General features: G+C 65.7%; 1 protein-coding gene across 1 annotated transcript in view; it reads left to right on the top strand.

Moving 5' to 3' along the window:
* stx (ubiquitin-like domain-containing protein stuxnet) overlaps positions 1-16,800 on the top strand; it is a 41,641-nt gene that overhangs the window by 12,939 nt on the left and 11,902 nt on the right. The window contains 5 exon segments of the mRNA XM_037220902.1: positions 4,761-4,818; positions 5,772-5,890; positions 6,368-6,562; positions 6,629-6,817; positions 10,184-10,325. Coding sequence (XP_037076797.1) covers positions 4,761-4,818; positions 5,772-5,890; positions 6,368-6,562; positions 6,629-6,817; positions 10,184-10,325 — 703 coding nt within the window.

Genomic DNA, 16,800 nt, shown 5'->3' with positions numbered 1-16,800 from the left:
TAGTCTGGCATGACTGACTGGCTGCCGTAGTCTGGCATGACTGACTGACTGCCGTAGTCTGGTATGACTGATTGATCGCCATAGTCTGGCATGTTGCGGTCTTCGACAACCGACGTGACACGTGGAGCACTGGAAGCAGCGGGGTCGTAACACGGCTTGCACGTCCTCCAGCATGGGATCTGTCGGGACGGCATGGGTTCCGCGCCGGTTACGGAATACGAGAAAATCGCCTGCAGTCTGGACACGCCACGTCCTCACTCCACCACCTCATTGTTCCTGGCAGAAGTGGAGTAGGATGATCAATCACAGGCTGACCACAACATTTTTACGGGGTGTTCAAACTACATACGGGTGCATAGCGTGTTCGGCAAGACCGGTCACTATACATGACGTAAATGTCGGATTCTATTAAAATGCATACCGCGGATGGGCTTGACTGGGCCACAGGAGCCTCAAATATGGACTATATATGGTAGCACGTGAACAAGGCGAGGATCCTCCCGAGTGCGTGACGCCTGAAATGAGCCGGCCGTCACCGTCCCCGCCTGACTAGTGGACGCTCGTGTAATGGGACCGTACCGACCACGCTCACCGAGCACAGACCAGGTCACATAACGGTGACGAGGTGTGGCCAAAACAGCCGTGACAGCTCCTGAAGGACGTGTGGCGGTGGCGGCCGGCATCAGTGCCTGACGGATGTGTGGCTCTGGTGGCCAGCATCTGACAGCGCCTGACGGACGTGTGGCGCTGTCGACTGGCATCTTGTCTTCCGAGACCACCGGCGTAGTCAAAGGCTGCCCCGTCTCCCTACCCCCAGATAATCCTGGTGGCGCCGCTGTCTGAGTCGGACCCAGAGAAGGTACGGTATGCCGTGTCAGGCTCTCCATCAGAAAATGTCGTTCCGTGCGGCCGTGCCACGGCTCAGCTGGTGCCGCGTGTGGGAGATATGTCGACACCATGTGCGCGCCCATGGCCCGGCCGGGCGGAGATGGGGCGAGGTGTGCCAGTGTCGCCGCAGCCGCCTCGCAGCAGCGCGACGGGCCATTGTTCAGCCGGCGCTTTGTTTGTTTGGCCGGCCGGCTCCAACGGGGGCGGAGCAGCGCCGCCCTCTGGTGGCGGCGGCACCGCCCCCCTCCCCCCGGCTCGCCCGCTGGGGGGGGGGGGCGCGTTAGGTCACTGGGTCAGGTGATCGCAGCGGCTGGTGACTGGTCTTGCCTGTGGACGGGTGGGGGGGGGGGGACGGGAGAAGAGTCAGGTCGAGGGGGGACGGGTCAAAAGTCAGGAGGAGGGGGACAGAACAAAACTCAGGACGATGGGGACGGGAGATGAATCAGGACGAGGTGATGGGACAAGGGTCAGAACGAGGGGCGGCTCAACGGTCAGGATGAGAGGACGGGTCAAGAGTCAGGACGATGGAGACGTGCCACGAGTCAGGACGAGGGGGACGGGACAAGAGTCAGGGCGAGGGGGACGGGATAAAAGTCAGGGCGAGGGGAACGGGACAGAAGTCAGGGCGAGGGGGACGGGACAAGAGTCAGGTCGGTTTAGGGGACCATTCCTGACAACCACCCGAAAGGATGCATGTGAGTGCGCGCCATGTCACAGGACCAACTGGTCAGCTCACAGGATCAGCTGGTCAGGTCACAGGCCTAACTGATCAGCTCACAGGACCAGCTGACCTGATCACAGGACCGACTGGTCTGGTTACTGGCTCGGTGGCCCTGTGACAGAGCCCGCCCATCAGGTCACGCCCCAAGTGCAAGAGCCGCCTGTCTCGGGCCAACGAACGGGGAGGCAGTCTGGGTTGCGGGACGAGAGCGTACCGCTTCGGCCTAGTGCCGGGGAAGGGAGGTACCGAGGTCACGGCATCACCTGGAGGGGAGGGCATACCGCTCAGGGAGTATGGTCCCCTGACGGCACGGGGCAAGCAGAGCAGGATCAGCTGGTCAAAGGCCGATAGCGCTCCGGAGCGCCGGCGTATGGCGCGGTGCCAAGTCATGAGACTGGCTGACAGTTCCGCGAGGAGTTCAGAGCCAAGTCACGAGGCAGGGCAATCTCGTGAGCGCCAGCCGTGCTCGTGTCGCTGCGACCAATCGACGGAGAAGAGGCTGCACTGTCGGCCTATGACTGGCCGAGACGTGCAAGCTGGCAACGTGAGGGGTCAAAGTGCTTAACAGACTGTGTGGGTGTGGGTGCGTGCGTGCGTGTGGGTGTATATGAACCGCACACATGCTTCTTCGCGAATGTTTTTCTTCAACCATCGCAGGTTTTCCGCATTTCTCGTTAGTACCAATATCGGGGAATTGAGCTGCATCTGGCGGGAGTTGAAATGCCTGGAAAAGAGCGACGGAAAGGGACACCGACCTAGCCAGACGATGGGCCAGTGCGGCGGCAGTGGTTACCATGTCCGGAGAGCACCAGTTGTATTTCGCAAAATAATTGCAGCCTCTACCTGCGTTTTTCGAATTTGAGGGACCACATTTTGGGAATCACGCTCCATCCCAAAAAGGTTGTCAGGATGATAACTACGACACGCAAATACAAATCGTCGAGGTGCCACTTATGATGAGGATTATAGATATTATTGAGCGCGTTGGCTACTTGGGCCATCGTGCGGTCTTGTCACATTTGACTTACACGGCCGGTGTGCGGCGGCGTTGAGGTGAGTATGCCACGTGGAGTCTAACAGAAGTAAAAAAAAACAGCACAACGTCATGCAGGCCAATTTCTGGATATTTTGTGTGCTTCCCTCTTTTAAGGGCAGCGGGAGATGCTAGTTCACTATGTACTTGTACTTGTACAAGTACTTGGGAAGGGCAAGTACACCCAGTACTTGCCCTTCCCTTTTGCGCATCAAATGCCACCTTTGTTCGCCACGCTGGCTGGGGCCGGCGTGTGGTGCGCGCTCTGGCGCCACATGTCGACATTTCGACCGGACTGCTACACTGCTGCGGTCGCCTTCGCCCTGCACGTATTGATTATCCATATTTTCGTACACGCTGTCGGTGCCGGCGCGCCGGCCACACAGCTGTGAGGGTGACGGCGGGCGGCCGGTATCGACGCGGCGTTCAGGGGCCGTCGCGCGGCTGTGACGGCACAGCGATCGAGCGGTGCACTGAGGCTGTGTGCCGCGTCGGCTGCGCGGGGTCACGCGGCGGCAGCGTCTCCCGCAGGCCGCGCGCTCCCCTCCGGCGGCAGGTCGGGCCGGCCGGCGCCCCCTCGGCGGCTGATGGTGCCCCTCGCCGCGTCGGCGGCGGCTGATTGTCAGATAATCAGCGCCAATGGGACGGGGCAGCCGGCCGCGGATGGTGCCACTCTGCTCTCGGGAATGCGCGGCGTCGGCGCGGCGGCAGGCAGGGCAGGCCAGCACCGCCCGGCCGTCGGCGGAGCAGATCAGCACCGCCCGGCCGTCGGCGGAGCAAACCAGCACCGCCCGGGCTGTCGGTGTAGCAGACCAGCACCGCCCGAGCTGTCGGTGTAGCAGACCAGCACCGCCCGGGCTGTCGGTGTAGCAGACCAGCACCGCCCGGGCTGTCGGTGGGGCAGACCAGCACCGCCCGGGCTGTCGGTGGGGCAGACCAGCACCGCCCGGGCTGTCGGTGGGGCAGACCAGCACCGCTCGGGCTGTCGGTGGGGCAGACCAGCACCGCTCGGGCTGTCGGTGCACCGGCCGCGGGGGTCTGACAAAGTCCCGCTCTCACGCATCAGCTCGAGCCGGGTGCTGAACTTAATGTCAGCGCGTGCTCTTAAGACACAGAGGGCAGGTGTTCACTCGTCGCGCTTGTTCGTACGGGCAGCCATAAGCACATCAGTCATGACAAGTGTCATGCCATCGGTTCCCAGCTGTACTGGCAGTGACGCGCTGCACAGCACAGCTCAGCACATACCCACGACGCCTGGCAGTTACCATGCGCGCGGCGCTCGTGCTGTCCAGGGAGGCGGACGGGCCGGCGCGCAGCGGCGCGCCAGAGCGGCGGCCTCGAGCCGGATAGCCGGGCTCGGCGGGCGGCTGCTGCAGCTGTCGCCCGTGCCGTGGGCGTGCGGTGCGCGGCCCCCGCTCCGGCCGCCGCGCCGGCCGCCGCGCCCGTGCCAACTGGCCCGCCGCAGGCTGACGTGCCATGGACGCCGACGGCAGCGGCTGGCGGTGTTGACGCTGCCTCGCCGCCAGAGGCTGGCACGCGCGTGGTGCGCGTCCGCGCTGCTGCGGTGCCGCATGCTCTCTCGGAGCATGTGCTCTTGCAAGCGTGATTCGGCTTCATGCAGTGACGAACGCACCGCACATATCCATCCACCGCACCTATCACGTGCACACATCCGTCCACCGCACCTATCACGTACACACATCCGTCCACTGTACCTATCACGTACACACATCCGTCCACTGTACCTATCACGTGCACACATCCGTCCACTGTACCTATCACGTACACACATCCGTCCACTGTACCTATCACGTGCATACATCCGTCCACCGCACCTATCACGTGCACACATCCGTCCACCGCACCTATCACGTGCACACATCCATCCACCGCACTTATCACGTGCATGCATCCAAGGACTGAGATAGGCCCACTGAACTGAAAGCCATTCAATCAGAACGATGATCAAGTTTTGAAATAACCTGAAGTCAGTGTCAGAATACCGTGGTTGATGCAGTTCCTGGTGCTGCATTGTGTGTGACTGTGTGCTGGACTGATAGTACGTGGACTGTGTGAGTGTGCTGGACTGAGTGTAACGCTCAATCTGTGGTGTTGCAGAGCCATCGGCCCGAGCAGAGTGTCATGCAGGCGTTGGAGAACTTGAAGTCCCAGCCAGGTAAGATGCCAGCCGCGGTCCGAACCAGGCCGTGGCTTCGTATCGCACGATAGCTGCCAGGCTTAGGCTGCATAGTGCAGGCAGGTGGGGGTCGTTCAACGTCGCACGCCCCACGTCACTGCGATTGGGCGGTGGACTCCACAGCTACAGGCAATGCGGGAAATCATGCAAATTTCGAGTCCCCCTAACGCAGGTGCCGGTGCTCCACGCCCAGGCGCGCGGCAGCCGTGGCGGCAGCCATGTTCGCCAAGGCCATGCATGATAGCGACAATTTGTGTATTGAGCATATGATGGGTTCACAACCTTCAACAGAGTCGGCGGCAGAAGGGTGGCAGATGACGTCCGTTGCAGACATGGCTGGTTGTTCCCGTCGGGTTTCCATTTCTGGTGGCAGGAATCTTGGCCACACTGGGCGCTGCCGCCTGTAAAGCCTCGTGCTTTTGCCGGGTCTTCAGATCTGTGGTCGGCTCATGAGTCGGCCCCAAAGCCGTTGCATGCTCCATTTTGAGTTTGCTTTTTAGTGAAAGGAAAAGGGGGCTATGCCGAGTAATGCCCAGCTTTGTGTACCTTACTTCGTGCTTCAACAGGCTTGCGCGGTAGGCGCACGGCATACCTGCCGGCGGCATCGATCTTGCTGACTGGTGTATGCTTTTCGGATTCGTTTGCATGCCCGGTGCAAGCACACTGTCCACTTGTGGTATGTGGTGTGGAAGTGTGTCGGACCCTTAAGTGCTGCTGAGAATGTCCCTTGAATGGAACTTGGATTTGTGACTTGAATCTCAGAAACACGCTTTCGAACATGCGAACATCGGCGTATGTGGCCGTGCAGAGCCAGCCTGTGCGCCAGTTAATCTGCGTCGAGTTGAACTCGCTGAGCGCCCTTTCATTTCTTATGGCCATAAAGCGGTCCGCTCGCGGCCTTTCGCTGACGGCTCCGCGTCTTTGGTCGCAAGCCCCGCAACGAAGCGAGCCGCGCGCGGCCGAGCGGCACCCAAAACCGGAGCGCTACGGCCGCGCCGCCGGCCCGTCGGGTCCGGCTGACCCCGATGGCGCCACGAGCGGCTGCCGTGCGGTGCGCTCGCCGCCGTCAGCTGATGGTTCCGGCCGGCTGGCGCCGCCGTCTGTGGTCAGCGTGGTGGCGCAGCGCCACGCTCGGAGGCGCGCGCCGGGCCGCCGCTAGGTCGAGCCGCGCCGAAATAGACGTGCGTGCCACTCAGAAGCGCGGCGAGCGGCGGGCGATGGCGAGCCGCCGCGCCGCGCCGGCGCGCGCTTTCTATTTGCCAGGTCGGCCCTGCACGCGCTGATTCGCCGGACGGCGGCGGGACGCGCCGCCATCCGGCCCGGCCCGGCCCCGACAACGGCTCATGAATGCAGCGGCTCGACTGCGGCCGCCGCGGCTCAAGGCTGTCCGGGCGGCCGGCTCTGTTTGTGCTGCGCCCTGTGTTGGCGGGGCCGGCGCGCGGCGCCCGCCGCTGCTGCTGCCGCACCATTGTTCGCCGCCGGCGCGCACGTCAGCTGACGTGTTTTTCTGCGGGGCTGTGTGTTACAGGTGACCGAATTCCTGTCGGGCAAGGCTCCGCTGAACCTAACCGTACGCCTGGGCGAGCACATGATGCTGATCCAGCTGCAGCTCTCGCCGGCGCAGGTGGCGGCGCGGCGCAACCTGCGGCCGCCGGCCACCGCGGCGGCCTCCCGGCCTCCCGCCTCCCCCGCCTCCCCCGCATCTCCCGGCTCCCCGGCGGCAGCGGGCGCGGCTGTCCGGACGGCCGTTCCGCCGCCGCCGCCGCCGCCACCGCCGCCGCCGTCCGAGCCAGCGGCGGCCGAGCGTCGGCAGCGACGCTGCCCGCACCAGCGGCCTCGTGGCCACGATGACCCAGCGTCGGGCCTGCGCAGCCAGCTGGACACGCGCGCGCTGACCGAGGCCAGCCGCAACCTCACACGCACCCTCAAACAGCTCTCGTCGGAGGTGCTGACCGGCGGCACCGACACCAAGGACCAGGTGGGAGGCAGCGACAACATGGGGGCTCTTGGGCAGCGTTGAGTGGTCGCCTGTCACCTGACCTGTTCTTCCCGGAGGCAGGCTGTTGCGTAGTCGCATGCGCAGGAGGCGGTTTGCTGTGACTTGTGCTGTTTGTTTTTGCATGTGTTGTGCTGCTGGATGGAGTGTGGGAACGTCAGGAGAGTGGCGAGGCTTTCCCAAGTAGGGTGACGTGTGGTCTTTGTTTGGGCTGATTTCTGCGCGTAGTTGTGACAATGGTGAGGCGAATCTCGCACAGCCTGGCTTGTGCTGCTTCTGCCGCTATCTCCCATGCCCTTCCTTGATGATATTGTTTTCACACCAACGGCATTTCACTTGTTCAACCCAGAAAAAAGGAACATTCTACATCAACTCAACTCGATACATCACAGATTCCCATTTCAAAACAGCTGTTGGTCCCACCAACTGCCCTAAGCTCTGAGTAAAGATTATGTCCACCCGCCGCGGAGGAGACATGCTGAGATTCGGTGCGGTGCGACAGTCGACCGCCGCCCACCATGCGCTCTAACAGCCGCTGGCGTCGAGCCCCCCGCCTGAAGTGAGCCCGAGTGGCCGTGGCTCCCACCGCCGGTGAGGGCACGGCGAGCGGCCGGCAGCGGCCGCGGCCGCGGCCGCCTCCCGCCGAGTTTCACCGGGTGCCGCGCCGAGCGGACCGTGCAGCCACGCGCCCGGCGCCCCGCCCGTTCCTGGCGCCGCCGCCACCGCTACCGCCTCCGCCGGCGCTGCTGGAACGCGCCAGCGGGAGCGGACCGGCCTCGCTGGTCGTGATCGCTCTTTTGCGTGGGATTCAGCCAGTCGAGTTCGAAAGCTTAGTGGCTTGCAGCGAATTTGGGCGATTTGCGGGAATTTTGTGCACCTCGCTTCGGCAAGAGCTCCGTTTAAGCTTCCATAGATGTGGGGGAGCACGTGTATCCAGCTAGAGCGTGCACGCTTCAATTCGGGCCGAACCAAGGCCAGGGCGGAATCACTGCGGGCGAACGGATCCGCCTCCCTGTCAAACCAGCCGTCAGTGATACGGCCGGGATCGAGGTGCCGCGTCAGATGCCATCGGGCCCGGATCGGAGCCGCGCCGCAGCCGCCGGGGAGCGCTGGGGCGGGACCGTCGGGCCGGACGCGGCTACCGAGCCGGCCGGCCACCTCGCGGCGGGCGGCCGCCGCCGGCGCCGCAGGAATTGGGGACACGACGTCCGGCGCCGCGGCGGCCGGCCGGTCGTCGCCGCCCGTGTATTGGACAGCGGGTCAGGTGACGGAGCGGCGGAGAACAGACGCAGCGCAGACACGTCACCCTCCAGCCGCACGGCTGATGGAGGGACGCACTGAAGCACGGTCGAATGGACGGACTGACGTCATGTGGTGACAGGCTGACGTCACGCTGTGACGGACTGACGTCAGGCGGTGACGGGCTGACTTCACGCGGTGACGGGCTGACTTCACGCGGTGACGGACTGACGTCACGCGGTGACGGACTGACATCACGCGGTGACAGGCCGACGGTTGGCGAGCTGATAAAGTGACTGATCAGTGAACGGCTGACAGGCGGGCTGACTGGCTGAGGCATGGCAAGGCACTGGGAACAACGGAGTGAGGACTGACGAATGGATAAGTCTGATGAACTGACGAAAACTGATGAACTGTGGGAAGTCCGATGAACTGTGGGGCTGAGGAGTTGGTGACGCCCATGGAGCCCGCGGGCGTCGGACTGGCGGGGCCCGCAGACTGACAGACTGACGGGCTGGCGGGACCCGCGGACTGACATTAGCAGGCTGGCGGGGCCCATAGACTGACAACCGGCGGGCTAGCGAGGCCCGCGGACTGGCAGATTAGCAGGCTGGCGGCGCCCGCGCACTGACAGACTGACAAGCTGGTGAGGCCCGCGGACTGACAGACTGGCTGGCTGGCGCCGCGGTCTGACCGATCGACACCAGACAGGACGAGACGGCAGGAGGCGCCGCTCCGGCCAACGCCCGACGCATCGTCAGTTGACTGCTGGGCCGGGCGCGCCGGCGGCACAGTATCGACGCCTCGGTATCAGCTGACGCCGGGCCCGTATCAGCTGACGCAGGATTGGGGCCGCGGAGCGCTGCGGGGTATCGGCACTGCGGCTACGGCGGCGCAGTATTGGGCGACGCCGTAATCGTTTTATTGGCGTGCTTCTGCGCAGCCCGCTGCTGCGCCCTGATCAGCTTATGCACGGGGCTGGCATCAGCTGGCGGGTGCGCCAGCAGCGCCCCTGGCGGCCGCCTGCTCGCCACCTGCCCGGCGGGCGTCACTGGCGCGCCCAAACGTGGCGGCAGCGCCTCGCGGCCGAGGGGCGGCTACCGCGGCGGCGCGCCGCTTTGTGACGGATTTAGCGGCCGAGGCCGGCCGGCCGTGGCGCCCCCGGGCTCTCCCGTCTCCCGGTCCTCCGCGTCGTGCGTGCAGCCCTCCACGCGCGCCCTCCCACCGCCTCCACCCGCGACGACGCACGCCCCACGCGCGGCTCTCACGCGCAGGCCCCACGCGGCCGGACGTCAATCCCGCGGCGCGCCCGAGCCGCCGCCGGGCTGGGGTGTGTGCTGCGAAGGGGCCGCCGCACGCCGCGAGAGACGCATGCGTTGCCCGAGGCTGGGTACCGCGGCACCTGCTGCCAAGCTGGGCCGTCGCACGCGTTGCTCGGCGCCTGATGGGGGGCGAAGGAGGGTAGATTTGGTGCGGCGCTGGTCTGATGGGCCGTGCGGATAGTTAACCGCTCTCCGCGCGCGTGCCGCTGATTGGGGCTTTTTACGCCGGCTGGAAGAGGTGTCCCCGGTTGGCCGCGGGCGCTGTGCCACTCTTGTGTTCACGGGGCTGAGCGCCGGTGCAAAGCAATGCGCAGCTGGAGGCCCTCTTGTGCCACCGCAAGTGCCCAAAATGGGCACACGCCGAGCCGGCCCCAGCGCTCGTCGCATCGCTGTGAGGAACGCCCGCGCGTTCCGTCGTCGGTTAGCTGTTCTCCGCACCTGGGTGCGACTTAGGGTCAGCGTGAAGCGACGGCTGATTCACGAACAGCGCCGTCGCCAGCCAATCCTATTCTCAGACAGGTGCGTGGGTCCATGGGTGTTCCCGTGCATGGCGGAGCCCCTTGGTCTGGAAGAGAGTGGAATATCGGAAAGGAAATAAGCATTAGCGCCGTTACGGTGTGCACGAAATAGTTTGCAACGAAAGGGAACATCCACCTGGTTGCCAGCTCTGAAGAGGCCACAGCGCTCACAGGCAGGCGCATTGCCAGAACAGTGCTGGTGGAGTCCGCGGCGCGCTATCGTCGACCTCTGCCGAACGCATCAGCTGATCGGGCCCCGACCGTTGCAGGACGGGCCGACCGTGCTGCTGTCCTCCCCGTCTGCCGCACCTGGCGCCGCCTCTGGCAGCGCGCCGCTGCGGCCGCACCCGGGCGCCATCATCGAGAGCATGCACCACCACGGCAAGGGCGTGTACAGCGGTACCTTCTCAGGTGGGTGGTCTGCGCCGAGTGACGCATGCCTGGCGCCGCCTCTGACCGTTGAACACGCGGCGGCCGTTCACCCGCGACCGACGCGCTGGAGCCGCCCCTGCCGCGTGTTTATCGTGCCCTGCTCGCGGGCTGGCGCCGCCGGTGGCGCCGTGTCCTGGTGAGCCCTGTCCACTGCCGCCCCGTCCTGTTTGCCGCGTCCCCATTCTCTGACGGAACGGTGAAACCGATCGTGGACCGTGCGTCCGCGTGCGTTGTCTACTTTTCGCCGCGCCCCCTGCTCCCAACCTGTTTCCCGGGTGTGCGATTACACGAGGGTCGTTGCCCGCAGGAGTGCCTGTTTTCCTGGTGCCCGCAGTGGCCGTCATAGCGCGGTTCTTGAGTCTTTTTGTCGTCGGTTTTCACCTAGCGGCGTCCCCACTCAACTACGTGCCCCCACGCCCCCGGGTCCTCCCATCTCGCTTTGGCCTGGACCGTGTTCCGTCCTCTGCCGTTACTCCGTCTCTCCCGTCTGCGCCACGCCGGTGCTCCGCCCCCGCCCTGTCAGTTCCTGTTGTCCTGGTTCCTGCTGGGGCAGGTCCGGACTGCGTCTCGCTGCTGGTGAGAGGAACCGGAACACGCCCGGCCATCCACCCAGGATCAGTTCGTCCCGTCTCCTCCTGGCCGACCGCCTGTTGCCCCCCCCCCCTTGCGGCGCCTCCGACGGTGCGCTCGTCCTGGCGTCGCCGCTGCGCCGGTGGCCGGGCGCGGCGTCCGCCGCCTCTGGCTGCGTGCCGCCGCCCGGCCGCGCTCGGCGGCGCCGCCTGACATTGAAACACTTTCGGCGGCTGGCCGTGCTGGCCGGCCGCCGCGCGCTCTCGCCGGTGGTCGGCGAGCGGCCCCGCCTCCCCGCCGGCAGCGGCGACCCCCGCGCCGCCGCGGGCCGACGTGCGGCGGCGTGGGTACAGTTAGCCGGCAGACACGCGCACTCGCAGAGGCGGCCAGTCGCCCGGTAACGGTATGACCCTGATTCCAGCCGGGTGGGCGGCGGCCAGGTCCACCGGCCGCCACCACCGCCGCCGCCGCCGCTGGCCGCCGGCCGTTGCTCGCGATAGCTGGTTATTGCGCGGTCCGGCCCTCAGTCGGCTGCTGGCCGCGTGACCGTCCCCGCCCGGCCGGACTCGGGTGCCGGGCCGACCACGAAGTCAAGTGAAATGCGAGGTCCATTTTGGTCGCCGGCGATCGGCGGGCCTTCTTGCTGATGTTATCTTCCGACGACAAAATTCATTCGGCGGTTTCAGGCCGCTAGCTCGGGCCCGCGAGCGATGTCTCTTGTGTCTCTGTTGTATAAACTTGAAGCCAGGTGCCTCCTCCAGTAGAGATCTGTCAAGACCAGCGCTTGGCCGGCTGGCTGCCGGCTGTCCTGCTGCCGCCAGCTGCACCGCGTGCCGGTGGACGGCGGCGGCGCGGCGCTCGGCTCCCGGCGCTCGGTGCGACCGTGGCGTGGGCCCGTCTGGGTCTGTGTCGCGCGGTGTCCTTGGTCCTACCATGTGTGAGGCTGGCCGGGCCGGCTGAACAGGAGCCGCTCCTGTTCAGGAACGGGGCCACCGTCCAGCCGGCGCTGACCCTCGGACCGTGGTGGCCCACCTAGCGTGTGCCGTGTTATCGTCCAGATGTGACGCAGGCACCGGTGCAGGAGCGCCCCGAATCCGCGCCTCCTCTGTGTGTATCCGGAATGCTTGTTGTCCCCGTTTGATGCTTCAACACACGCTCCATAGGTGCGCTGTGCCTGTCCGGCTGCACAGAGACCGGACGCGCCGTGCACCTTTTCGGCTCGGCCTTACGGCGGCGCGCGATGTTCGCCGGCTCGAGCCGGACTGGGGAGGGGTCGGTGCGCCGCCCGTCGCCCGCCGCCCGCCGCCCGCCGCCCGGCGGCCGGCCGGCACTGTTCAAGGTCTGCCGGCCGCACTGATACGGCCGACCTGCCGCGGCCGCCGCCGCCGCCGCCGCCTACACGGCGGGCGGCGGCCCCGTCACTGGCGGACAGCGGCGGCGCCGTCACCGGCGGGCGGCGCAGTGCCATCCGTCCCTGGGAAGGTCTGCCGCTTCGGCGGAGAGTGCCGGGCGGCGTGGTCCGGAACCGCCGGCGGCGGTGCGCGGAGGGATGTGCAGGTGGACTGATACGCGGCAGGGTAGAGACCTGCACGCGACACAGGAGAGGTGCACACGGAACGCAGGCGATACAGAAGACCAGGACGGCGATGAAAGAGATCACCACGTCACAGCAGCACACGTGACGACGCAGGAGGCCCGGATGGTAACACGAGAGACCCAGGCAGTGATCCAGGAGACCCACCTGGTGATATCGGAGCCGACACATTGACGGCGATATATGAACACCAACAGCTGCACAGGGGATCCAAACGGTGACAACTTACTCAGATGGTAACACAGGAGACCAAGTCCTTCAGGACGGGAGAACCGCACGCTGACTTTAGAGGTCCTCAATGACGGGAACTGAAATTCAAAATACGGTTAAAGAAGGACTTGAAGCGATGGCACATGACCGGAAGGGCGGCGTGGCCTGGGCTGCGAGGTGGGCGCTGCGCGCCCGAGGCGACGGCGCCTGGGTCGAGAGAGCCAAGGCTATACAGACGATCCAAGCGCCAGCTCCATGACCTCTGTGTCAGTGCCAGCGCAGGGCGGCCGGCTGGCCAGTGCCGCTCGGCTCACGTTCGGCGCGCCCTCGCGTCTGTCCCCAGTCGGCCTGTTCAGGTGGCGGCTGTGAGCAGCGCGCTGTCGCAGCCGCCGCTAGATGATCAGCCGGGGCGCTGCGCGGCTGCCTGCCTTTGCGGAGGCTTCAATGGTTTAAGCCGTCACGCGGAATACGCAGGCCCTCGCCCGCTCCTGACGCGTTTGCGCCAAGTGGGTGACTGCGGCGCCGCGGTGGCTTGGCCATGGTTCGTTAGGCCCCTCCGCCGCGCGGCTGCGGCGGCGAGCTAGGTCATCCCGCTCTACTTAACTCGGCAGGCGTAACGTAACCTGCAGCCGGGCGGCCGTGACGTGACGTCACAGGCCTGGTGGGTTGTGCGGGCGCGTGGCCCGGCGCGGCCCAGGCAGACATCGACCACGCGTGCCCTGCGGCGGTCGCCTACGGCGCGGCAACCGAGCCGCGCACGCGCCCACAATCCTGCCACACCCTCGAGGCGTGCGTGTCATACCTGGCCGGGCCAGCGGCTGGTGACCAGCCTCGTAGCTCGGTGACCCAGCCCCAGTTGGCCACCCCGCGGCCCAGGCCTGTCCGTTCAGACTGCGGCGCCGTTACCGCGGACCGCGCGCCACCCGGTCACGCCTGGCGCGTGCTGCGCCGAACTCGCCGCACCTTTTCCGGCACGGCAGGGGGAGCCGGAGTGGCGGAGCGGCGGGGGCGGAGGGCGCCGGCCGCGGGAGGGGAGGGCCATTGTTGGCCGCCCGGTCCGGCGGCCGCCAGGCTGCGGCTGCGGGCACCCGGGCGGCGTCTGGAGCCGGCTCAGGTGGCCCGGCCCCGGCTCGGGCGGCGCCGGCGGCCGCCAGGCTGCGGACGCCGCTCAAGCCGGAGCCGGCCGGTCGCCAGACGTAATCGCCAGCTATGGCAGCGGCGCGGCCGCGTGACGCGTTGCATTGGCCCGATCAGGCCGGGCCTGGCGCGACTGACTCGGCGCCTGAGCGGGTCGGTGGGCTGGCCGCCGCCGGCTGGGGACGGCACCGGGCCCGTCCCTCGGCCGTCCTCTGTGAGCCGCGTGGGGTGCTGCGGTGGAGGGGTGGCACGGCTGGGGGAACCCGGCGCACGCATTCCGCTTTTTGTTGGACCTGGGTCGCTCTGAGTCGGGCGATTCCGATCACCAAGCCTGCTTTGACTCGGGCTGTTGTTATCACCAGGCATGCTCTGAGTCGGGCTGTTCTGATCACCAAGCCTGCTTTGACTCGGGCTGTTGTTATCACCAGGCCTGCTCTGAGTCGGGCTGTTCTGATCACCAGGCCTGCTTTGACTCGGGCTGTTTTGATCGCCAGGCCTGTTCTGAGTCGGGCTGTCTTGATCGCTAAGCCTGGTTAGCGCGACTGTGACGTCACGGCGGTGCGCGACTGTGACGTCACGCAGAGGACATTCCTGTTCTTGTGGAGTTTGTTCTGCGTGGTGTTACCTGTGCTGTCTGCAAGCCATTTCTCGTTGGCTAGGGAACGTGCGTTGATGGCCACACACGTCTCCTTCGGGACAATCCAAGCGCACCTGCCGTGTGATGTTACGAGCGCAGTCCTCTGTCCGGGGAGAACCTCTGCTGCCCCGCTCAGTCGTCAAACCAAACCTAGACAATCCGACTGTCTCTCGTGCTCACGCAGTGACTAACCGGCCGTCCTGGACGTATTCCTGGAGGTCACCTGGAGGCCCTACCTTCAAGGTGACCTACCGAATTGACACCACTGGGCCTCTTCCGGCCGTATGGGTTGAGCCGTGTATTCATAGAGCTTGCCGGAGCCTGTACAACAGACCGGCAGTTATTCCCCCCCCCCCCCCCCCCAGCCCTGTATTGGGCGATCGGATTCTGAAGGCCACTGTGCCTCGGGGATTAGAGGAGTTGGCGGCGGCGGACGCCGCTGCACACCTTGAGAAGGCACAGCCGGGCTGTTTCAGGTCGGCCAGACTAGCACATGGTGATTTGTTTTATAGAACCGCGAAAGAAGAACACGGCTGATTTAAGAGCATACTTTAACCGAGATCAGTCACCGGCGTAACAGGAACCGCAGGCATGCAGACACACCGTGCTAGCAGCGTTTGTGTCGATACCGAACGCCGGTGACGTCTGTCTAGGCCCGGAGGTTGCTGTCGCCGGGAAGCATCGGTCGATTCTTCCGCCCCTGTGGCGTCAGATATCCGCAGCTTGCCGCGCAGGCCTGCAGCGGCAGCGGCCTTCACAGCTGATCACAGCACGTCAAACAACACCGCGACGCCCGACACATTCTCACATCTTCTCACAGGCCTCCACCTTGTCGTAGTGTCTCTTGGCCACCATGCCCCAGTATCTTATAGCTCAACGTAGCTCTGCACAGCTCCGCGCGGCGCCCGCAGCGTTCGCTCGTGTGGCGCCCCGGGCCTGTGCATACCCGTAATGTCCACTGCCAGTGTTCACCAGATGGACGCCAGCTTCAGCGCTGGCCAGACTTGGTGAACTCGGCTTAATTACGGGCCACTAAATCATAACTGAGCTGTCATTGGCACGGTTAGCCGATTTGCGGAGTCAACGAAAGCCACGGATGGGGTTTGGTAAGATAGACGAATAGATAGATGCAGAAAAATTGTCGCTGGCTGACAGTCTGTACAGTCTGGAAGGACCACATTCCCTGGGGTTCTGACCGCCAAGAGATGCATGGAGTGTGTTGTATGTTAAAACTTATGCAAATCCATCGATTTGGGTGCAGTCTATGAAACACAACCAATATGACCTGCGAGGAATCCCCAACAACCGTGATATGATGGCAGTTCAGTGAACCTCTGCAGTCTCTTAGCTTTGCCTCTATTCATGAGTCTTCGTCTGTGCCTTCGTTGGCATCGACTCGTCTTCACGCGATGTATTACCACCAATCTCACCTAAGACCGCCCTCTTCGCAATCCTCCCTGCCTGACATCTTCTCGCCCCCTGGAAGGGTTTGTCCTTGCAAGATCGCCTCGTCCTCGGCGACACCCCCTCAGCGCCCCGGCGCCCACCGCGCTCCGGCTCCCACCTTGTGTCCGTCACCGAGCGCGCGTCGCTCGGCTGTCCCGGCGCGCCGCGACCCCGTCCGGCGGCGGCGGCGGCGGCGGGCCCCAGTGCGCCGCCGCCGCCGCCGCCGCCGGTCCGTCCGTCTGGCGCGGCCGGCACCAGTCGATGCCGCCGCCCGGCCGTGGGATCAATGCTGGGCGCCGCTCCGGCGATCGGCGGCCGTATTGACGCGCCGGCGGCGCCGCCGCCGCCGCCGCCGCCGCCGCCGCCGGTCATCCCGGCCAGGTGCCGGGAGAGGGCCACCCCCCCCCCCCCGCCCCCGCCGGCGGCGCCGCCGGCGGCGGTGGACGCTGAGTCACCGGTGGCCACAGCGAAGCGCGCGGTTGCGCCGCGCCCGCCGACCGCTCCAGGCGGAAGCGGGAGATGGGCGCTACGGGGAAGGGAGCGGAGCCGCCACCGGCGCCGGGCTGACAGCGGGCGCGGGCCTCGAGCACGGGGCATGCTCGACTCGGGCGCAGCGCGGGGATCGATGACACCGCCGCGGTCCGACCGACCGCCGCCCGAGGTCAATACGAGGCCAGGTCAATACGGGCCGGATTTTGTCCCGCGCGTCGTGCGCCGAAGCCCGGGCGCGAGGCAGCGACCGCGGCGTCCGGCCCCAGTTCAGGAATATGGGCCTGGCCGACCGGCCACAGCGCGGAAATGCGGGCCTCGCCGACTGGCCCCAGTGCGAGAATGCGGCCCTCGCCGGCCGTCCCCAATGC

This window comes from Pollicipes pollicipes, unplaced genomic scaffold (genome assembly GCF_011947565.3).
Source record: "Pollicipes pollicipes isolate AB1234 unplaced genomic scaffold, Ppol_2.1 Scaffold_4740;HRSCAF=5597_pilon_pilon_pilon, whole genome shotgun sequence".
Lineage (NCBI taxonomy): Eukaryota > Metazoa > Arthropoda > Thecostraca > Pollicipedomorpha > Pollicipedidae > Pollicipes > Pollicipes pollicipes.
Note: the sequence above shows the minus strand (reverse complement) of the source record. Positions and strands in the feature narration are given on the sequence as shown.